Source organism: Hypanus sabinus, chromosome 4, assembly GCF_030144855.1.
Source record: "Hypanus sabinus isolate sHypSab1 chromosome 4, sHypSab1.hap1, whole genome shotgun sequence".
Taxonomy (NCBI): Eukaryota; Metazoa; Chordata; class Chondrichthyes; order Myliobatiformes; family Dasyatidae; genus Hypanus; species Hypanus sabinus.
In genome coordinates, this window is record NC_082709.1 from 109,623,171 (window position 1) to 109,647,709 (window position 24,539).

Genomic DNA, 24,539 nt, shown 5'->3' on the forward strand with positions numbered 1-24,539 from the left:
CATTTGAACTGGTCTTCAAGTGAAGTTCGAACTGTGGCTGGTGCCTTTCACACAGAACGTGGGTTCAGCAGGGGAGTAATCAAGGCAAAGCACCCCACTGCTCCAGAAATGACATCCAATGTTTTTGTGCACATTTAGGCTGGTTTAGTTGTACCCAGCCCTTTTTCTTTTTCTCTATTAACTATTTGTTGAAGTTGAAATAGCTGTAAATATCCTTCCACTTTAATTTTATGCTGGTGTAAGGTTTGTTATTTCCGGGCAAACGGTAACTTTACATGGGGTAGTATTTACACAGCATTCACCATAATTTCTGCAACCTCATCAGAACATTTCAACTTCCCTATTTGGTTGAATCCAAGTCATTCCAATCCTAGGCATGTGCTGTTTATTGAAGGTACCCTTCTCACTGTTACCCATGCAATGCTAAGTTACTTGACTGTTAGCCAGAGTTAGCGAATGAGCCTGATTTATTTCAAGCCACGGTGGGAGGGTTACTAGTGCAAAAAGAGAGGGAAAAATACCGAGGTAGTGTTCATGGGTTCATTGCCCATTCAGAAATTTGATGGCGGAGGGAAAGAAGCAGTTCCTGAAACATTCAGTGTGTGTCTTCAGGGTACTGTACCTCCTCCTTGATGGTAGCAATAGAAGAGGGCATGTTCTGGGTGATGGAAGTCCTTACTGATGGATGGTGCATTTTTGAGTGTCGGTTCCTGGATGCTGGGGAGGCTAGTGCCCATGATGGAGTTAGCAAAATTTACAACTTCCTGCAGCTTTTTCTGATCCTGTGCAGTGGCCCCTGCATGCCAATCAGTGATGTAACCAGTTAGAGTCCTCTCCATGGTACATTTGTAGAAATTTGTGAGTGTCTTTGGTGATATACCAATTCTCAAATTCCTAATGAAATACAGCCTTTGTCATGCCTTCTTTGTAATTTGATCAATATATTAGGCCCAGGATAGATCCATGAGATGTTGACACCCAAGGAACTTGAAATTGCTCACCCTTTCCACTTATGATAACTTGGTAGGACTGGTCTTTGTCCCCTTGACTCCCCCTTCCTGAAGTACACAATCAGTTCCTTGGTCTTGCTGATGTTGAGTGCAAGGTTGTTGCTGCTACACCACTCACCCAGCAGCTGATCTATTTTTCCCATGTACATCATCTTGTCACCATCTGAAATCTGCTGTGTCATCGACAAATTTGAAGGTGTAGTTTGATCTGTGCCTAGCCATACAATCGTGGGAGCAGAGAGAGTAAAGCAGTGGGCTAATCATGCGTCCTTGAGGTGTGCCAGTGTTAATTGTCAACTGGGAGGAGATACTATTTCCAATCCGCACAGTGTGTTCTCCCAGTGAAGAAGTTAAGGAACCAGTTGCATAGGGAGGTACAATGGCTCAGGTTTTGGAGCTTGTTAAATAGATTTTGTTGAACACTGAGCTGTAGTCAATAAACAGCGGCCTGACATAGGTAGCTGTATTATCCAGGTGACCCAAGGCCGAAAGGAGAGCCAGTGAGGTTGCATCCACTATTAACCTATTGTGGCAATAGGCAAATTTCAGCGGATCCAGGTCCTTGCTTTGGCAGGAGTTGATTCTAGCTATGACCATCCTCTCAAAGAACTTCATCACAATAGATGTGAACACCAATTGGCAGAAGTTGTTGAAGCAGCTCACCCTGCTCTTCTTGCGCACTGATATGATTGATGCCCATTTGAAGCACGTGGGAACCTCCAACTGCAGCAGTGAGAGACTGAACACTCCCGCCAGTTGGTTGGCACAGGTTTTTAGAACCCCACCAGGTACACAATTAGAGCCTGATGCCTTGCGAGGATTCACCCTTTGACTTCAGCCACTGAGACGGAGATTACAGGATCAGCAGATGCTGCAGAGATTCACACAGGTGTGGTTTTATTCTCCCTTTCAAAGCATGCATAAATGGCATTGAGCTCAGAAGCTAGGAGCTAACAGAAGGCAAAAGGATATACATGTTCACAGGAAGAGGAGAACCATGGGGGAATTGGGAGCGAAAGAGGGAGAAAGAAATAAAAGGATGAGTGGACAGAACAGGGAATAAGGAAAGTAAGCAATTGGGAAGTAGAGAAATAGCATGGGTAAGAAATAACTAGGAATTAAAGCATGGTACTAGGAAACAAAAAATCAGTAGGAGAGGATAGCAAGCAGGTGGGTGAATTAGTGGGGGCACAAGGAAAGGGGGATTTTTAGAGAGCCCTGGGAAAAAGGATATTATCAGAGAGTAAGGGAAAACATGTGGAATTAGTGAAGGCCATGTTATCAAAGTATTGTGTGGGGAGTTAAACTAAGTATGTGATAAAGGAATGTCAAACCCTTTAACTAGTTTGTAACAAAAGGGAAATTAAATTTCTGTTCTTCCTTCAATGGGTTGCAGCCAACATTTGATCAACCTGTACACTATTTTATGAAAATGAGAAAATAATAAGACTACACATTAATACATACATTAATACCAGACATATCAACCGAAATTGGAGCCTGTCCCTCTTCATCTCCTTTTGGTGCGATTTGATTGAGAAGATGGTAGTAGGCTTTTGAATCCTGTGGAAATCAGAAGACTTAAAAAGTGGAACATATAATGCAAGAACAGATTTAGCACATGCAATCAATTTTACTTGTACTACATAATTATATTTTGTAAAAATCTAATTCTGTCACCAAATAGACAGGAATAATCAACAGCTAAATCAGTTGAATAGTCTCATTAAAACCACGTTAATCCGATGTGTTAAGAATGATTTGAACAAATACCTTTGTTAGGTTACAGAAGTCAGTCAGCTTTTCAATTCACCCACATGACAATCCAAAAAAATCGAGACATCCAGGGGCAGCATTAAGAGTTCAAACAAAGAGCAAAGTAAAAGCTGTGGAGGATTTAGCATTAGGGTCGACATATATAGATAAAAGACGGGGGATACTTAAAACTACGGCAGCACAATAATAAAAGCATGATGTGTACCAGGAAACAACAACACAAACAAAATGCTGGTGGAACACAGCAGGCCAGGCAGCATCCAGAGGGAGAAGCACTGTCGACATTTTGGGCCGTGACCCTTCATCAGGACATATGTATACCAGGTGTTCCCAAACTCAGAAAACTGTGACTCCAAACTCCATCCTGGCACCTGAACAGGTCATCCAGACTAACCTCCCAGTGGACCAGAAGAGTCTAGTTAATCTGGCCTTGGTACTTAATTACAGCAACACAGCCAAAGAAAATTAATTCCCCATTCAGCTCAGTGGTTGCTCTTGTAATCTTGATGTGCACAGGAAAACTGCACTCACTCACAAAAATAATTTTATTTCAGGAAACAACTATCTGATGTCCCCATGGACTTTAAAGCCACTTTGTGAGTACATTCCCATTCCTACCTATTCCTCTTCTTCCACATGTATTGAAATAAAAATTTACTGATTGAGTACTATATACTGTTAAATAAAAATTATAGTTTTCTCTTTATGAAACTATAAAGCATGGATTCCAGAAGTCCAGCTGACTCACTGATCCAAGTTTCAGGCCCGAAACGTCAACAGTGCTTCTCCCTATAGATGCTGCCTGGCCTGCTGCGTTACACCAGAATTTTGTGTGTGTTGCTTGAATTTCCAGCATCTGCAGATTTCCTCGTGTTTGCTTTTCAAATTCACTGACCCAAGATCAGCTTTTGGTACCCTTTTGGAATGGAGCTGACGAATGATTTGGAATAGGTCTGGGCACAGTAAAAGGCCTTTACCCAGTCCTGCCTCTGCTTATACACCAGGTAAAATGATAAGAAGAACCATAGTTGTGAAGAGGGTAAAATTCTGCCTATAAATGCTTAGTGCTCAAGTTCAAATGTTCTATCTTTGAATACAATTACCTTCTATAAATTATTATTTCTTTATTGTTATCTATCCTAGCAGTTTATTCTTGACATTCATTGAATGAAAAGGTGATTGTTTCTGTTTTTAAAATGACTTTTCACTAGTTTACATGCCTATAATCACAAAGTTGTTAGGGATTCTTGGTTGAAATCAAGAAGACAAATGTATCTAAGAAGAGGATGTGATCTAATATTTGGAACATTTTATTTCTATCGCTGCAGATAGCCAGTTATGGATGACAGATAATGTGGATGTAAGCCCACATAGAGATATAGAGGCAAGTAATTAGGGAAGGGAATCCTACATGAAGGGCATTTTCACTATCCTACTTAATTAGATCCCTCTTTAACAGAAATTGTCCCCCGGGACAGAATTCAGTCTGGGGCCAAGAGGAGGGTAAGTTAAGGATTATTCAGGATTTATAGAATTATGTGAATATAGTAAATATTAATTCAAATGAGAACCAGCACCCTGAAATAAAACCTGGACACAATTGAACTTCCAACTGATACTTTGTGGCTAGTAAAACCAATCATTGGATTTGGGACATTCTGATTCTGTAGGGCAAGATGGTAGATAAATGTTTATGTCAATTGATGATCATTGAAAACTTCAGAATGAGATCAATGAAAGTATTCAGTGACCATCTCCTATACTGACACATTGTTAAAGGCACTGCTATTTAATGAGCAGTTTAGGACAGGTCTGTTCCGTCACTTGATTTTCTGGCTAGTTGTATGTTCAAGGAGCAATCCCTTAACATGTAACAAAAGGGGTATATTTTGGGTGTCTGGAGCTTTTGCTCAGAGGCTGTTGGAACAGACACCAGTATTGAATATTTAGAGGTTTCGGATGTACCACCATAGTAAATACGTAATTCTATAAAGTTACCTTACTATATTCAGGATGTTAAAGTTAAGTGGGTGAATATAGCATTGAAACTGTAGTTAATTGTTCAATGTTAGTAATACACAAAACGCTGGAGGAACTCAGCAAGTCTGGCAGCATCTATAAAAGGGAATAAATAGTTGACATTTCAAGACAAGAGCCTTCATCGGGACTGGAAGAGAAGAGGGCAGAAGCCAGAATAAGAAGGTGAGGTAGGGGGTAGGGGAAGGAGTACAAGCTGGCAGGTGATAGGTGGAAGAGGTAAAGGTCTGAAGGAGATGGACAGGTAAGAAGAAAAAGGGCTGAGAGGGTAACTAGATTCGAGAATGGAAAAAGAAAGAAGGGTGAGTAAGAGTAATTACCAGAAGTTGGGGAGATCAATGTTCATGCCATCAGGTTGAAGGCTACCCAACTTGAGTTTGGCCTCATTATGGCACAGAGCAAGCCAAGAACAGACATGCCAATATGAGAATAGGAAGTCAAATTGAAATGGGTAACCACTGGGAGGTCCTGTCTTCTGAGGTGAACAGAGCAAAGGTGCATGATGAGGTGGTCTCCGATATAGAGGAGGCCACACCAGGAGCACTGGTTAAAATAGATGACCCCCACAGCCTCGTAGGTGAAGTATCATCTCACCTGGAAGGACTTTTTGGGGCCCTGAATTGTATGAGGGAAGATGTGTAGGGGTAGGTGTCATGCTTGCAGGGAATAGGGAGATCAATGGAGAGGGATGAGTGGACAACAGAGAGACAGTGATCTCTGCAGAGAGAGGAAAGGGAGGTGGGGTGGGAAAGATACACTTGTTGGTGGAATCCTGTTGGAGATAGCAGAAGTTACAGAGAATGATAATGAGACTCATGGGGTGGTAGATAGGGGCAAGAGGAATTCTATCTCTGCTAAGATGGCGGGAGGATGGGATAAGGGCAGATAAGCGGAAAATGGAGGAATGTGAACGAGGGTAGCATCAATGGTGGTAGAAAGAAAACCCTATTTTTTGAATAAAGAGGGCATCTCCAAGGTCTTGGAATGTTAAACTCTTCCTGAGAAGACATGCAGTAGAGACAGAGGAAATGAGAGAACGGAACAGCATTTTAACATGTGACAGGTTGGGAAGAGATATAATGAGGATAACTGTGAGAGTCGGTAAGTTTGTAAAATATGTCAATGGATAGTCTTTCTTCAAAGATGGCGACAGAGAAATCAAGAAAGGGGAGAGAGATATCAGAGATGGTGCCACAATGTGACTAAACTCAAGTTGGAAAAGCAACACCTCATATTCCATCTGGGTAGCCTCCAACCTGAAGGCATGAACATCGATGATGTAACTTCCAGTAACTACTTGCCCCATTTCACCTTCTCTCTTTTTCCACTCGCCATTTTGGTTACCCTCTCATCTTTTCTCTTCTTTCCACCTACCCATCACCTCCCCTCTTCCTTCCCTTCCTTCCATGCTCCACTATCCTCACCCATTAAATTCTTCTTTAGCACTTTACCTCTTCCACCTATCAGCTTACAGTTTCTTACTTACTTGCCCCGCTCCCACCTTAACCCTGCCAGCTTGCATGCCCCATCCTCCCCCACCTTCTTATTCCGGCTTCTGTCCAGTCCAGATGAAACATTGATCGTTTATTCCCCTCCAAAAGTGCTGCCACACATGCTGAGCTCCTTCAGCATTTTTGAAAGATATTGCTCAAAATTTCCAGCATCTGCAGATTCTCATTGTATTTAACAGGTATAAAACATTGTGCCAGGAGAATGAAATTCTCTTGGATTCTCTTTCCTGAGGGTTTGTTGTATGAATAAGGACTTTTATACTTCCTCGTTAGAGTTTCTGTATGGCTCAGTTTTAGTCAGTCACAACACTCATGGAATGGATTCACATTAAACAGAGTAGGAGGCTGCAGACTGGACCAAGTACAGAGGCTAATACTCATTCCATTATGATTAAAATTAAGAGAGAGAAAGACATTTGGAAGTCTGTGAATCAGAGCTTGCTAGCTGGTGGATACTCTATGAATTCTAACATGTTTATTCCACATTGTTACTGTATATTTGAGCAATCATTTTAGCATTAATGCTAAATTAGTCAACTAAATATACAACTATAACAATTCTATACACACTACGAAGATGCAGATATAGAAGGAGCAAGATATACAGTGACTAGACTTACTTGAATTTCTTCTACTGATGACTCATGTTTTTAAGAAGAAAGGAAAGATATTAATTTAATAGACAAGAGCTTTTGATCTTACAGTTAGTGGTGAAATAACCAGGTTCAATGTAAAGGAAGGAGGTCACTGTCAGACAAAACAATGTCGAGCAGCTGTGATATTGCCAAGTCACCAGGTAACAATCACACAAAAGGAATGACACAAGCAACAAACTAGGAAGTACAACCCAATATTCAAGATTAAACTTATTGAAAAATCAAACCCTTTTGAAATATAACATTTAAATTTCCAATATATTGAAATGATTACCTTAGGTAATTATAATTAATAGACACAAGATTTATTTTTCTAGTGTCAGAATGTTTGCTAGTATTGGAGAATAAAACAAATTGTTTGCTGTGTAACCAAAACTATGTAAATTTAGGGGAATGAAATCTCTGTATTGTCTCTGTACTATTGAACACATCAATGCCTTGAGAATGTAGCTAACAGTGAAAGTAAGCAATGTAGAGATAACGGTGGTAGATGGGATTGTGAAGTGGTGTGATGGTATGGGGACCAGTCAAAGTCGGGAAGGGGAACACGTGTTCCAGGGAGTAGACTAGAGCAAGTATGGGCTACTGAGCAGAAATTTTGGTGGCGAACGGAGAAGCTAATGTGCTGGTGATAAGCGTTGCAAGCGGATAGGGTATGCTAATGTAACTGAGATAGAAGATGGGGTGTGCTAATGTAACTGAGATAGGAGACGGGGTACGCTAATGCGACTAAGATAAGAAATTACTATAAAGAATACTGTGAACTAGGGTTCGGCGGACAATTAGTGACACGCTCATTAATTGTCTCAGCTTTTGTTTGCAAATAATGGCTTAAACTTCTCAAAGAATCTTCTGCGTCTCCTGGTTATTTCAAGGAACCACGACACTAGCCAGTAATTATTAGCTTAATATATTGAAAACACATTTTGCTCTCATAGACAAAATAATTATCGTTTTAGGTACATTAACCTGGAATTATCATCAAATCACAGATTTCTCTTGACCTTGCTGGAGAAGGCTACAGAATAACACGTCCCATGAAAAGAGGATCAATTATTGACAGCAATTTTGAATTTTTCCCCTTAAGCGGTAATTTCAGTTTCTATCAGTCTTGTATTGTCTTACTATCATACCAATCTGACTTCAGAAAAATTTCCTCATAAATCAGCATTGACCCAGTGTTGAAATGCACCATTGTAGTGCACCAGAGAAAGTATGGGGAAGAGAGCAGTAAACAATTTTCAATGGATCACATCTGAGCAATTTTAAGTAACATGATTAGTTTTTTTTTTGAATGAAAGCTGTTAAAATTTCAAAGTCACCAACACTGGTTATCTGGTTATCACTTTCATGGGTGTTTGTGGGTCCACGTTACATCAGATAACCAGCCTGCTTGCCCAGTTCTAAAGTGCTTCTGGTGATCTGGTGAATGCTATAAGTTTTATTTTTTTCCAAATGAATACTGTACATGGTATCAGTGACCCACGTTCAATTCCTGCCACTATCTGTAAGAAGTTTGTACATTCTCCCCATGACCGCTTGGGTTTCCTCTGGGTACTCTGGTTTCCTCCCACAGCACAAAGATGTACTGATTGGCAGGTTAACTGGTCATTGTAAAATTTTCCTGTGATTAGGCTGGGGTTAAATCTGGAGTTGCTGGGCAATGCAGCTCAAAGGGCCAGAAAGGTCTAGTCCATACTGTTTCTCAGTAAAATAAAGTAAAAATAATTTTAAAGTTTGAGAAAAATCAAACTTTAAAGACTGCTAAATTACTATTAAAACGCAAGAAAAGAATCAGAATGATTGCTGAAGCTTTACTCCAGAAACTCAGAAGTTCTCATCTCAGGATATCTGAGAAGACTGTCCAGGTAATGAATTCCCCATCCAATTTCAGCAAGTGGTCACTACCACCACTGGCACTGCAGAGTTCCAACAAAGGTCAACAATCACCTCAAAGAAGGGGATAGCACCAATTTTTTAAATATTCTGGAAAGTTCAGCTGTGACATCTACAGAGAAAAACAAACCCTTGCACTAAAAGTACAAACACTAACCTTATAAAAATCATACATCACAATTTCATCAGCCTCAGCAAATCTTTTGGGTGTATTGTACCAGTCAATTTAGAAAAGCGCAAACTTCACGTTGCCATTCCATCAGGCTCCCCCATTAACATGATATACTGCACGAGGGGAAAAAGGGCAAACGTCCTTTTGAACTTATTGTTCATACCTTAATATCACTGCTGAAGTTGTTAACTTTTTGGCATCCTGCACCTTCCAGGTGATAATTAGCCCATCTTAGTAGCAGCTCCTCGGGTGACAGTTTCATCAGGTCTTCCAGACTTTCACCCTCTCGGAGCAGGGCAATTAGTGCTGGAAAAAAATACTTCTCTGTAAGTAACTGCAGCTTCACTCTTATCATAATAATTAAGGATGATCAGTCTACGATAGTGGGAGTTTGATACAAAAAGTGAAGAAATGCATTTTGTGGTAGTAAATTATGACTAATTGTTTCTAGGAAGGGAAGGGGTACTGAAAGGTAATAATTTGCACTTAGGTTTTAAAAAAAGTTTTCAATATCATATCAGTACCTCAGGCAGTAAATCAGAACATAAGGCAGTAAATTCAGAGCATTTTTCTCCCCAAACTCATTGGATGCTAAATAATAATTATAACAACTTTCTTTGGACAATGGTTTCCAAAACAAAAATCATGTCAAGGTGATAATGCTCAAGGTGCATGAGCAATATTAAATAAAAATTCATGCCAAGCCCTAAGGAGATATTAGAGCAAACATGGTCAATGCTGATGCACCATCAATAACTCTCGGAGATGGGAGGTGAACGATAGGCTTTTATTAGCTGCAAAAGTGACCACAACATCTTGGAGACTGAGGGAGGAGCATTGCCTCCAATCACCTTTATACAGGGGTCTGTGGGAGGAGCCACAGGAGCAGTCAGCAGAGGGGCATGTCCAGACAGGTATACACATAGTTTACCACATTCACCCCCCCCCCCTTGTTTTAAAAGAGAGTCCCCGTGGGGTGAAGTTTCTCACAAGTATATTTACAGATTAAGTCTATCAGGTGGTCGAGTCTGCTGCTGCGATCTACGTAGCACCGGTGACAGTGGTTGTGCTGGCTCCGGTCTGACTTGAGGTGCCAGCTCGTTACGTGTCAGTAATCCCTCATGCATGTGCGTGGTGCCCGGTATGGGAGTGTCGTGAGGAGCCTGCGTAGGGCTTGGTGTGTGTGCGGGCCTCGGCTGAGAGGGGAGTGTGCGCGGGGTCTCATGGGTATATATATATACTCATCAGTGGGTACGGGGTTCATAGTCACCGTGGAGTGTTCAGGGTAGGGGTCTGGTTCTCCTGCGGGCACCAGGTCGCGGACGGAGACCATGTCCTCCTGCCCATCAGGTAAGACCACATAGGCATACTGGGGGTTCGCATGAAGTAGGTGAACCCTCTTGACCATCGGGGAGTATTTATTGCTCCGCGCATGTTTCCGGAGCAGCACTGGCCCTGGGGATGTCAGCCAAGCTGGTCGGGTGGTCCCAGTGGCAGACTTCCTGGGAAAAGAAAAGAGTCGCTCATGAGGGGTGGCATTGGTGGACGTGCGTAACAGGGAGCGGATGGAGTGGGTGCCTCGGGGAGGACCTCCTGCCAGTGGGAGACCGGCAGTCCCTTTGACCTAAGGGCTAAGAGTGTGGCCTTCTCCCTCTCCACCTGTCCATTCCCCCGGGGATTATAGTTTGTGGTCCTACTAGTAGCAATACCCCTAGCCAGCAGGTATTGGCACAGCTCGTCACTCATAAACGAGGACCCTCTGTCACTGTGGATATAGCTGGGATATCCGAAGAGTGAAGAGCTGGCGCAGGGCTTTTATGATGGACGTGGCAGTGGTATTGGGGCAGGGGATTGCAAAGGGGAACCATGAGTACTCGTCGATTACGTTGAGAAAGTAGACATTGCAGTTGGTGGAGGGAAGGGGCCCTTAAAGTCGACACTCAGTTGCTCAAAGGGGCGGGTGGCCTTGATAAGTTGTGCCTTTTCAGGACGGTAGAAGTGTGGTTTGCACTCGGCGCAGACTTGACAGTCCCTGGTCGTCGTCCTGATTTCCTCAAGGGAGTGAGGCAGGTTCCAGGCTTTCACGAAATGGTAGAGTTGGGTGACCCCCGGGTGGCAAAGATCTGCATGGAGGGCGTATAGCCGGTCGAGCTGCACGCTGGCACACGCTCCCCATGATGGGGCCTCAGGGGGCTCATTGAGCCTTCCAGGCCAGTACAGGATGTCATAGCTGTAGGTGGAGAGTTCTATTCTCCACCTCAAAATTTTATCATTTTTGATTTTGCCCTGCTGTTGATTGCTGAACATGAACGCAACTGAGCGCTGGTCGGTCAGCAAGGTGAACCTTCTGCCGGCGAGATAGTGCCTCCAGTGCCTAATAGCTTCCACTAAGGCCTGGGCTTCTTTCTCCACTGCGGAGTGCTGAATTTCAGGGCCCTGAAGGGTACGAAAGAAGAATGCTACTGGCCTTCCTGCCTGATTGAGGGTAGCAGCCAGTGCAAAGTCGGAGGCATCACTCTCTACTTGGAAGGGAATGGTCTCGTCCACCGCATGCATCGTTGCTTTGGCAATGTCCCCTTTAATGTGGCTGAAGGCCGCGTGGGCCTCGGCTGAGAGGGGAAACGTGGTGGACTTGACCAGGCCTTGGCTGCGTAGTGAGGGACCCATTGGGCGTAATAGGAAAAGAAGCCCAGGCACTGTTTGAGGGCTCTGAGGGTGGTGGGAAGAGGGAGTTCCAATAGGGGGCGCATGTGGTTGGGGTCAGGGCCAATGACCCCATTCTCCACGACATACCCAAGGATAGCAAGTCGGGTGGTTCTGAACACACACTTGTCCCTGTTATAGGTGAGGTTAAGAGCTTTGGCCGCTTGGAAAAATCATTGGAGGTTGGTGTCGTGATCCTGCCAGTCGTGACCGCAGATGGTGATGTTATCCAGGTATGGGAACGTGGCCTTCAGTTGGCACTGGTCCACCATCCGGTCCATTTCCCTCTGGAAGACAGAGACACCATTCGTAACACCGAAGGAAACGCGCAGGAAGTGATAGAGCCTGCCGCCCGCCTTGAAGGCAGTGTAGGGGCGGTCCTCCGGGTGGATGGGGAGCTGATGGTAAGCGGATTTCAGGTCTATGGTCGAGTACACCTTGAACCGAGCTATCTGATTGACCATATCCGTGATGCAGGGTAGGGGTTACACGTCAAGCTGCGTGAATCTATCGATGGTCTGGCTATAGTCCACGACCATCCTATTTTTCTGCCCGTTCCAAACAATGACCACCTGGGCCCTCCAAGGACTTGAGCTTGGCTCAATGATCCCCTCCCTGAGCAGCCGCTGCACCTCCGACTGAATGAAGGCCCTGTCCCCCGCGCTGTACCTCCTGCTTTTAGTTGCCACCGGTTTATAGTCGGGGGTCAGGTTGGCGAACAGTGGTGGGGGAGAGATCTTGAGGGTGGAGAGGCTGCAAGTGGTGTCAGTAGTGTGGCCGTTGGTGTGGTGTTGGGTGGGATGTGCGGGTCGGCGTGTGTGTGGTCAGTAGCAGGGTATACGATGAAGTCCCACAAAGCTGAGGATTTCTGACAGTGATTTCTGACAGAGGGGCCCGTCACACTTTTCAGGTGGCTCTGGAAGTCGAGCCCCAATAGCACAGGGGCACACAGTTGAGGCATGACCAGTAACGCAAAGTTCCAATATTCTGTGCCCTGCACCACCAATGTTGCTACACAACCCCCCCGGATGTCTGTGGAATGCGATCCAGAAGCCATGGTGACCCTCTGGCTTACTGGCTATGTCACGAGTCTGCAGTGTTGCACAGTGTCCGGGTGAATAAGACTCTCAGTGCTGCCCGTGTCAAACAGGCAGCTCGTCCTGTGCCCGTCCATCATTGACCTTGCAAGCTGGTGTGGAGTGCTTTGGTCGAGGGTTACGGAGGCCAGAGTTGAATCGCCGTCTTGGTGCCCGGTAAGCACCCATGGGTCAGAGGCGGGGCGAGGTGGCGCCAACAAAGATGGCTGCCCCCATGCCTCGCACGAGGCAGGCAGGCAAGATGGCGGCGACCAAGATGGCGACCCCCATGCCTCGAACGCGGCGCCGCTTGACCCCGCTCGCGGTTTAGACTTACAGGCCTTGGCGAAGTGGCCCTTCTTTCCACAGCTGGAGCAGGTAGCCTCTCGGGCCAGGCAGCATTTTCGGGGGTGCTTTTCGAGTCCGCAGAAGTAACACCGCATGGACTTGCGACTGGCAGCAGCCATGGACGATTTGCCAGCGGGTTGCGGGGACTTCACGGACTCGTGACTGGCAGCAGCCAAGGTCGATTCGCCAGTGGGTTGCGGGGTCTGCAGCGTCCATGGGGCCAGCGGGAGATTGCGTGGCTGGACAGCGTCAGATTTGTGCAGAGCAGCCTCCAGTGTGTCGGCCAGCTCGATTGCCGAATGTAAGGTAAGATCGGCGTTTTCCAGCAGTCGCTGGCGCACGTACACTGATCTGATTCCCATAACGAAGGCGTCTCGTACTAGCAGCTCCGCATGCTGTTCCGCCGTTAGTCCCCTGCAGGCCTGCACGAGTGTCTGTAGGGCCCGGACAAACTCAGCGCTCGACTCTCCGGCCTGCTGCCGCCGTGTCGCTAAGCGATGTCTTGCGTAGACAGTGTTCACCGGCCGCAGGTATTGTCTTTTGAGGGCATCCAGTGCCCCTTGGTAGGTCGGCAGGTCTCTGATAAGGGAGTACACCCGCGGACTGACCCTAGTGAGGAGAATTTTGTGCATCATTGCCGGCTCAGTCGCATGAATCTCCTCTAGGTACAATTGGAAGCATGAAAGCCAGAGTTCAAAAGCGATTCTAGCTTCTGGAGATTGAGGGTCAATATCAAATCTGTCCGGTTGTAAAATGCTCTCCATGGTTTAAAATTGCAGCTAATAAAATTGATGCACCATCAATAACTCTCGGAGACGGGAGGCAAACGACAAGCTTTTATTAGCTGCAAAAGTGACCACAACATCTTGGAGACTGAGGGACGAACAGTGCCTCCAATCGCCTCTATTCAGGGGTCTGTGGGAGGAGCCACAGGAGCAGTCAGCAGGGGGGCGTGTCCAGACCGGTATACACATAGTTTACCACAAATGCAACAGCTTAAAAGGAGCATTTCCAAAGAGAATGGAAGGCAGTTTCATTTTGACAGTTTAGGGAAGAATTCCAGAGCTAGGTTCTTGGCAATTGATAATGTTGCGGTTAAATTCAGAAACTAATATTGGTATTGGCTTATTAATGTTTCAGGTACTATGATACAGCGAAAAGCTTATCCTGCATACTGTTTAGACAGATCAAATCATTACACAGTACAATAAGGTAAAATAAATGCAGAATAAAGTGTAAAATACTGAAACAGGTCAGTGTATGTAAATGATTAAGTGCAACATCATAACAAGGTAGATTATGAGGTCAAGAGTCCAGCTTATTGTATAAGAGGTCCATTCAAGAGTCTTATAACATGGAAATAGAAGTTGTCTGAACCTGGTGATACATGCTTTCAGGCTTTTGTACCTTCAGCTTGATGGTCGAGGAGAGGAAAGAGGATGTTCATGATGGGTGGGGTCTTTGTTTATGCTGACTGCTTTACTGAGGCAGTGAGTTATAGATGGAGTACACAGAGAGGAGGCTGTTTCCTGTGATGTACTGAGCTGTGTCCACAACACTTTGCAGTTTCTTGTGATCATGTGCAGAGCAGTTGCTACACAAAGCCGTTATGCATCTGGCAGAATGTGTGGACTAAGGTGCCTGACTATACTCAAACCACGGAAGAAGATAAAGTCAATAATCAGCTCCTTGATCTTGTTGACATTGTGTAAGAGCTGCTGCTGTGTGGACTGAGATGCCTGACTATACCCAAACCATGGAAGAGGATAAAGTTTTTTTTCCATCTATTAGCAATGCATCTAGGCAATGAAGTAATTATGGCATTTCAATGTGTTTTAATATTCACTTTCATAGTGATATCCAGACATATTGAAGAGATTACTAGAATTGTCATTGGAGACAGAAAGAGGGCATGCAGAGCTAATTTAGTGGAATGAAAACAGGGATAGAATTATTAAATTATAAGAGCAAGGTTATGTCCACTTTGACTGGAATATTAAGTGGTGATATAACAAAGGAGTTTAGGAAAGAAATGGAATTGATGGCACAACAAGAAAATGCTTACTTTGGTGAGAGAGTATAAGTGGATTACCTTATAATTAAGGGAGAGGGAGGCATGGCAGCGTAGTGGTCAGCACAATGCTTTCCAGTACAGTGACCCAGGTTCAATTCCTGCCGCTGCCTGTAGGGATTTTGTACGTTCTCCCAGTGACTCTGCTGGTTTCCTCTGGGTGCTCTGGTTTCCTCCCACAATCCAAAGACCTACTGATTGGTAGGTTAATAGTTCATTGTAAATTGTCCTGTGATTAGGCTAGGATTAAATTGGGGGATTACTGGGCAGTGCGGCTTATTATTTATCTTTAAATAAGTATGTTAAAATCAGAGCCAGCAAAACCTGGAATGAAAATCTAGAACCCTTTGTCAAACCACTGGCAAGTCATGTTAAATCAAGTTTCAAAAATAAGATGGATAGATTATAATAGTCTATGGATCTAAGGAGGATAGTTAGACATAAGATGCAAATCAGCCTTCAATTACTCTTCCAGTGCAGAGACCCTTGTAAAAAAAATATGAAGGATGGAGGCTACATCCTTTATATCCTAAGCCTTGATCAATTCTAATACCCTGAATTGGGGTAATTGTAGACAAATCCCATTACTACACACCAGTACCTACCTTCATTTCGGCTCAACTCAATGTCTGCAAACAGACCGATTTTGATGACCTGCCACAGAAGGCCCAACACAAGGTAAGGCTTCCCCTCTTTTAGATCTTCAGCACCAATATTAACCACGTGACACCCAATCGCGGAAGCAGAATTCAATGCCAGATTCAAGTTTTCCTGGGGAAAAATAGGAAGTTGTGGAAGAATGAGTGAACAGTAAAATATATGGAATGGGGACAGACAAAGAAAATAGGCTTGATAATACCCACTGCTGTGTTGCTAAGTGATTTTTGAACAAGCTGGTATCTGCAGCACATAGGAATCATTTTAGTAGGGACATTTCTATATAGACGTTCCTTAACTGTTATGAGAGTCTCTGCCTCCACCACTGTCACAGTACATTCCAGATTCCAAGCATCCTCTGGATGAAAACGTTCTTTTTTAAATTCCCTCTAAACCTTACCTTACCTTACCTTAAACCCATGCCCTCACTTTTAGATACATTTGAAAGGTTTACTATCTATGCCCCTCAACATTTTATAGACCTCTGTCAGGTCCCCCTCAGCCTATCCAGTCTCTCCTCATAACTAAAATACTGTATTCCAGGCAACAACTTGGTGAATATGCTCCGCACCCTCCTCTGTGTAATCATGTCTTTCCTATACTGTGGCCTAACCAATTGTTTTATAAATTAAATACCATAGCCTCCTTGCTGTTATATTCTGTGCCTGGGCTTATATATACAGTCACCTTCAAAGATTCTTTAATTGTATACCAAGGTGCCTCTATTCTTTAATATTTCTTAAGGCTCTTTCATTCACTGTGTATGTCCTACCTTTAGTAGACTTCACAAAATTCATTATCTTGCACTTATTCCAACCAACATTACACTGCTCATCTCTTCAACTGATCAATATTTTCCTGCAGCACAAGTCTATCCTTCTCAATACAAGTAACACTACTGACTTTTGTGGTATCTGCTAACCCATCATACCTCTAACTTATTCAATATATAACCAATTGGTCATGGGCTTCCAATCACAAAACCAATTCTCCACCATAACCCTTTCTTCTGATATAATCCTGTTTGCCAACTTGCCCTGGATCTCATGAGCTCTAACCTTTTTAACCAATCTGCTCTGTAGGACTTTGTCAAAGGCCTAACTGGTTCACTTTCCCACTTTTTTCACTATTAGAAGAGTCTCAAATAAAAGGACCCTCAAATAAGAGGGCTAGTCATTTAACAATAAGGCATGTAAAAGTTTCTCGCTGATGGTAGCGAATCTCTGGAATTTTCTGCTCTGGCAATGGTCAAAGTGTGATTTTCTGCAAGCCTTTAAAGTGGAAGTGGATAAATATTTGATGGATAAGGAATAAAATGGTACGGACAAATGACACGGAAGAAGAGTTGAAACCAGCATAGGTCAGCTATGATCATATTGAATGGTGGGCAGGCTTGAAAGGCTTGATGACCTATTCCTGTTCCTATTTTCTTGTGTTCTCACTGAAGCATGTATAGACTACATTAACTACACTGCTCTCATTAAATACTTTTATTTAAATCTCTTCAAAAATGTACTCAAATTTGCCAGACAGGATCTTCCCTAGTAAAACTACATGATTAATTTCCTCTTTTCCAAATTTAGATTGATCCAATCTCTCAGAAACTTTTTTTGAATTACTTCCCTACCAGCCTTTAATTACTTGGTTTATGCCTTCTACTCTGCTTGAAAGAAAGGACAACATTGCTGCCTTTAGTGGGCACCAATTGTCAGGGCTTCCCTTGCCCCTTATAGCAGCCTGGGATACATCTCATCAGGCCTTGGGAATTTATCCAGATTTATTCTCAAAAAGACATGCAATTCTTCCTTTTTAGAATTTCACTGCCTTTGTGAATTTTCCAACTAATTCCTTACTGCGTTCACTTCTGCTTGCTGCACAACTTCGTCAACAGGGAAGATATGCTCTTAACACTGAGCTGAAGAGTCTGCAATGATTTGTCTGCAGATTTTAGAACTGGCATATTTAGACTTTTCTTTGAAGAAATGATTGATTCACTATGTTGATTTCCAAAGAAGTAAAGCCTGTGGCACGCAAAAGAACTGCTAGTTCATTTAAAGCAGAATGGCTTAATGAAACAGTAGAAACTGCTACAGTGAAAGCTCGTGAGGTCAGGAACTTACAGCTGCGAGAACTATTTATGTACAATACAGAAACCAGTGTTACCTGCGTGTATTGTCGCGATGCAAAAGTTGCTGGAGAATTTGCAAGTGGGGACAAGTGCAGTAATATTTAAAAACTTGACTTTTTAAAGTGCCATTTAGCAAGCAAATCACATATGGACAGCTCCGGTGAGAAAATGCTTCATTTCCCACTGCAGGCCTGCTATATATGTTTTGTGAAAGTGCAGATGAATAAGAGCGAAAACAATCAAACCGAGAGGAGATCAAAGTTCTTGTTGATAGTGTTTTGCTAGCTGTTAAAATGAATACCTCCATATATAAAATTCAGTGCATGATGTTGTCACTGGGCAAAAAATTGCACAGCACAAGATTTTTGTGCACACTGGTCATTATAAATTAGAGGGAACATTGCTCACAAATCAAATTCATTTGTTAAATTGTGCCAAATTTGTGCATTCTTGCAATGCCTGGCCCAGTGCTGCTTCACAGAGATTCCTCAGCAGCTGCATCATGGCTGGTGAAAAGCTGCTAACTGACAGCAGAGCAGACTGCAGATAGCTCCTGCTTTGCGCCTCCCATTCCAATGTATGAACACTGAAGCCTACACTGTCCCACATTGCATCAGTCTGCAATGTCCCAAGTCATAGTCACTTATCAAATGCCTAGAAGGATCACACCTAGCATAATTTAACTCCCCTTCAAAGGGATCAGACTAACTTTCAGTAGACAGCTTTAATTGATACCTATCTCTTAGAACCTTGGCCTGGAGTCAACTTCAGCCAATCAACCCTGCAGGAAATTTTCCTCCTCCCTTGCTGTTGTCTTGTACTCCAAGCAATTTTTTTTAACTGAAACAAATTAGATTGCCTTTATATATCAGAAATATTACAAGACATTCAATACATCTGGTGTCAGTGACAGCCATCCTAATGTTAAAAAGATGCAAATATTTTCATTAATTCAGTCCATGTAGTTAATCTTAATACCTGGATAGTGAAAGGGGTGAGCTTCTTTTTGTTGATTGTCCTCTCGTCAATGGTATCGGGCACCGACAGATTGATCATTTTACTAGATTAAAATAGAAGTTAATCAGAACAGCAGAGTGGTTAGTTTCTATTATTTCAAAGGCCAAATAACCTTCAAACAAAAAATAAAATGAAATGACTATATCCCCATGTTAGAACTCCAGCTTTTACCAGGATTAGCCAGCAGGGGCAAACATAGTTCCCTAAGATAGTCCAATCAGTTCTGAAAAAAATCCCTTAGTATTGATCAGTGACTGCTCATATTCCCAATTAACATCTGTGCTTTTAAACCCTGCTTCCTGTACCTTACTTTGTTTGGTCTTAAAGTGTAACAAGGGCCTCTGGTATTTTTTTCAGTCTTTTCTGAGCTTTTTAATGTCCGTGTACTGACTGCTATTTTTGGATCTTATTTGTGCATCAAGATTTTGGGTTGCTTAGCTTGTGTTTAGATCACTGCATTTTTGAGTTCGACTGATGGCCTATATTTGCCCACACCTATATTTTTTTGCACATCTTGGCTAAAAGAAAGTGAAACTTGCTTTTGACTCTGCACATCAACTCCTGTCTACAGCATGGTTTCTACAATCCTCAGTGGTACAGCGGTAATGTGTGGACTTTCAACCCAGTGACTCGAATTTGATTCCCAATCGTGCCGTTTCCTTTACACCCCATAACTGATGACCTTTATGAAGCCAGCTAAGATTAAAGAACAATTCAATAAACATGTAAAATACTGAACAGGCCAGATGTTAACTTTAATGAAAATTTTTTTGACCTTGAACACTAATTTGATCCATCCCCCCCCCCCCCCCACTGCTGCCTGACCTGCTTAAATGTTCAAACATCCTCTGTTTTTATTTCAGTTTCCAGCATCTGCAGGATTTTGCATTTGTATTCCATCCTAGCTTTATCTTTTAAGCTTGGATATTCCCCTTCCCCTCTGCTGAAAAAAATCAAGTTCTGCTGTTACCCATGAAACTGCCACAAAGTGAACATGTAAAGGAAGTGGCAGAAGGGAAGATGTGGACACCAGTTTCTTACAACAGACATTTCCTATTGCCATCAGAACCAACACAAAACAACACTTGAAGGAAACAAAATATCTGCAAGACGGAATTAAGAGGCAAGAAAGGGGAGGTAATATGAACATTCAGTCATTCTCGCTTTGTGCCTAAAGTGGCACAAATGAGTTGATAATCCCTTTATATCTACCAAGTGACACGATTGTTCAAAAAACCCTTCCACTGTACCAAGACAACATTAATATAATATCCCTTATCAGAGCTTTAGGTAAACCCATCAATTCGCTTTTTTTTTATAATGCTAAGAACATCAGCGCAGGTAGTAAGGTGATTCTAGGAGAAAGCTTTGCTACTTTACTAAGCTCACATAGTTCACATTAAAAACAGAAGGTACTAGAAATACCCACATCAGGCTGTATTCATGGAGAGATTAACTAATGTGTTGGATCTTCCTGATAAATCCAGGCAGAAATGCTGCAATAATTGTACTTTCTTGGGAAGATGCCTTCATTTATTTCCAGTATAAGTAAGTATGGACTCCCACACAGTTTTCCAAGCCTCAAACTTGTTAACTGTTTCCCAGTCTGTTCCAACATTGGACTCTGCATGGATTGAACTGGTGAAGAATGGACTGTTGAATTTCCTTATGTTGACTATAAAAGCTGCTATCTGAATCTGATTCTGTGAAGGGACATCAGGCCTATTCATCTAAATAGAGAAGGATAGTTGCATGGAAGAAGGGCAAGGTGTAGGATTTAAAAAAAATTAAAGATTAATTATGTAGACACAAGGGATGCTGGTGTTGGAACAATGCACAAGATGCAGATGAAGTATCCTAACCCAAAATGCCAACTGCCCATTTCTCTCCACAGATGCTGCCTGACCCATTGTATTCCTTCAGAAACTTGTGTGTTACTATTAATTATGTGTTCTAATATTTGGAGATGCTGGGAAAGGATGAAGGGGGTGTTGACGTTGACAATGTATTCCTTTGTTCTGGATTCCTCCACCAGAAGAAATCATTTAAGTGTATATTTTCCCTTATTCATTTGAAACACACAATTAAACCAAAGTTCAACCTCCTAAATTTAAGGGGATGCACTTATTATCTTTGGAGTCCAAATGTAGTTTAGCCCCAGATGCCCGAATCTAATTTTAGTGAAACTGTCCTGCAGCCTCTCCAGTTCTAACATTAACTTGCTGTTCAGACACAAATATCACTCTCTATCTCTACAAATATTTCACTTAATACTCAAACATTCCACTGTGAAGAGCACATACCCAGATACTTCTCATTTGTTCTGAAAATCATTGGGGAATGTATTATGGAGAATGTTTTAATTTCTCATCTAAATTGTTTGATCTTCTATAAAGCATAGCCAGGTAACATAGTGGTGGGCAAAGCTGGTGGTTTGCTGGCACTGACTCATTGGCAATGAAAGGAACAATACAAGGTAAAGTCAGGTTTGATAAATGGGTCATGGTATTGGAAGGTCAATTGATTTTAATTGCAGACAGCCAAATTAGGGTAGTAATTATGTGTCAATCAATTCATAGGCCCCATTCTACTTGATGCATTTGGCAATAAACGCCGATGGGTTGTTAGAGACCATTGTAAGCCAGTGAAGAAAATGTACAACACTTACCAAAGGATGATGCCATTCCCAACAGCTGCAAAAAGTTCAGTGTCACTGTTGGCATCCATAGGAATGAGTTGCTGACAATCTGGATCCTTTTCCAAAGCCTTGTTGATCCAATTAACAAAAGCAAATCGTTCTTCCTCTACAAGGAAGAAGATGAGAACTCAGTTGATGATTTATTGAGAGTCAGAAGAAGGAAAGCAGGGTAAGATGCTGATCTTCCTGGCTCATCAATGTACTGAACATTTTTACAGAAATACCACTATGCTTTTCCCTCCCTTCCCCATCTCCATCCTCTTCCATATACATTACACATGGTGCATCACAGTAACACTGGAAATGACATTAATCAGAACACATTAGTTTGTGCTTAATAGTTGTTAAAGAAACAAAAGTAATATAAACCAATAACAATGTGTTGGCAGTAAATGTCTTTCACTTTGCAGACAATGAGCTATAACTGGAAAGCACAGTTCTACTAATGCACTGGGAAAGATTGGGGAAAATCCTTCGCCCACAGGATTAGGATGTTGATCACTGCAATCATCATTCCTGTAGAGTGAGAAAAAAAACACCTTCTTCACTGTTGCCTGCTCTTAGTATTTTGGTAACTCTAGCTGGCAAGACCAGTTTGCATATTTTCTTATGACTTTTATCTGGTTATTGAATATCTTCAACAGAAGCAGTGCATTGTTTTAAATTATGTTAACTTGCTAGTTATAACTGAAATTTATCCAATGTACACAAATCTTTATGAAAATATTGTGACTATACAATACTCATTAATGTGTATTTTTCTACCAGAAATAACAGTGAGTCATATTTCAAAAAGGTTAGCATGAGATTATTTTAATATGCCACATGAAAGTATTAGATTTATGGGCACCACAGTAGTGGAGTGATTAGCGCGACACTATTACAGCTTGGGGCTTCGGAGTTCGGAGTTCAATCCCAGCATCCTCTGTAGGAAGTCTCTACGTCCTCCCTGTGGAATGCGTGAGTTTTCTCTGGGACTTCCAGTTTCCTCCAACAGTCCAAAGACGCACCAGTTAGGTTACTGGTCATTGTAAATTGTCCCATGATTAAGGTAGGATTATATCGATTTGTTGGAGGTTGCTGGGACATGTGGTTCAAAGGGCTGAAAGTGCCTATTCTGAACGGCATCTCTTAAAATAAATAAATATTACAGATAGAGAAGATCCTTCAGTCCAGAGGTTGAATAAGGTCCACATCTTACCTGGCTGGCCTGTTTATGAAGACCATTCTAAATGTTAAACACCAAAATGTGAAGATGTTCCTATTGGCACTTGTTCTTATTCTTCTAACCATTTTAGCTGATAGTAGTGCTTCACTTTATTATCCAGCGTCAAATACTGTCACATACTATACACAGGAGATCTTTAAAAAATACTGATGTTATTTTCATTACTGGGCATATCTTTGAATAATGTCCTTATTCACTTTTATCCAGAGCCTAGTTCAATTTTATGGGAATTAGCTGAACAATAGTTAATGAGCTTGTAGCACTCAATGAAATAATGCTCCTCCACTGTCCATCACTTATGCTTCCAGGACCAAAGATCAGTATTCTGCTATGCATTTCTCTGAGGTTATGATTAAACTACCTTACTGTACTAAGAGAATCAGTGGGGTCTCTCTTCCAATCATCAAAGATATTTATCAGGACTGCTGTGTCTGCAGGCCCTTAGCACTGTCAATGATCTCTTCCATCTTCCAGTAATCTCTTTGACCCTCTACCATCAGGTAGGAGGTACCATAGCATTAGGACAAGGACTGTTAGGATAAGGAGCAGCTTCTTCCCTCAGACATCGAGACTACTTGAACTCCCTACCACCACCCAGTTCTCATCACATACGAAGAGCCAGTAGCGTTATACTGTTTACTCTTTAACATGCATCATAAATGCATCTTATTATTTGTTAGTTTATTGCTGGTAATATTACTTTATGTTGGGGTTGATCAGGTTTGTAGAAAGTTGTTGGGGCAGAGTGGCTCAAAGGGCCTACTCCAAGCTGTATCACTAAATAAGTTCATAAATGTTGTGTGTTTCTGAGTTATATGTACTGTGTTGTGCACCTTGGTCTGGAGAAATGTTTCATTTGGCGGTATACACGTGTATGGTTGAATAACAATAAACTGAACTTGAACTTGAATCAGCCTCTGCCCAGTTTTGTATCAATCTGTCTGTATGCCTTTCTGTTTCTCTCTCCTGTGCACATCTAAAGCCCCTTAAAGGCAAGAATCAAATTCACTCAAATCAAATCTATAACACCAGATAGAGTCAGGTTTCCTTTGGACCACACAAAATGAACGAGTCACCCATGGTACCTGAGTATGAATGCTGAGTTCCTTCACTAGACTTCTCAGTTCCTTGAACAGCACATATTCCCTCCTTCTTTAAGAGTTGTTTTCGGAAAGTTTTAGCGACATCGTCACTCTTCAAACCATAGTAAAGCTGTGAAAATGCAAGACATATTTCAATGGTGGAGTTAAAACAATCAGTATCAAGCAGTTTGGAAGTAAGGTTTATAAAGTTCAACAAGGCAGGAACGGGTGACAAACCAATCTGTCTGAGGACCAGATATAATGAGGTGCTGCTGTAAGTAGCCTTGCATTTATGCTTTATCCCAGTGAGAAACATTTACCAAGCACACGGAACTACATAAACAACAGGGCACCTAGAGCGTAGGCAGGAACTAACTTACAGTACCAGAACTACAAGTCATCATAATGCATTAGAAAAGTATTGCATTTCTATAGTGTCTTCCATGACCAGTGAGGTACTGTTGAAGTTCAGG

The 24,539-nt window shown here is 42.4% G+C and overlaps 1 protein-coding gene across 1 annotated transcript in view; it reads right to left on the reverse strand.

Moving 5' to 3' along the window:
- LOC132393076 (plastin-2-like) overlaps window positions 1-24,539 on the reverse strand; it is a 69,749-nt gene that overhangs the window by 27,182 nt on the left and 18,028 nt on the right. The window contains exons 4-9 of the mRNA XM_059967853.1: window positions 24,070-24,196; window positions 21,727-21,862; window positions 19,020-19,101; window positions 15,862-16,027; window positions 9,222-9,364; window positions 2,478-2,573 (exon numbers count right to left, since the gene is read on the reverse strand). Of these exons, the coding sequence (XP_059823836.1) occupies window positions 2,478-2,573; window positions 9,222-9,364; window positions 15,862-16,027; window positions 19,020-19,101; window positions 21,727-21,862; window positions 24,070-24,196 (750 nt within the window). The remainder of the gene's footprint in view (window positions 1-2,477; window positions 2,574-9,221; window positions 9,365-15,861; window positions 16,028-19,019; window positions 19,102-21,726; window positions 21,863-24,069; window positions 24,197-24,539) is intronic.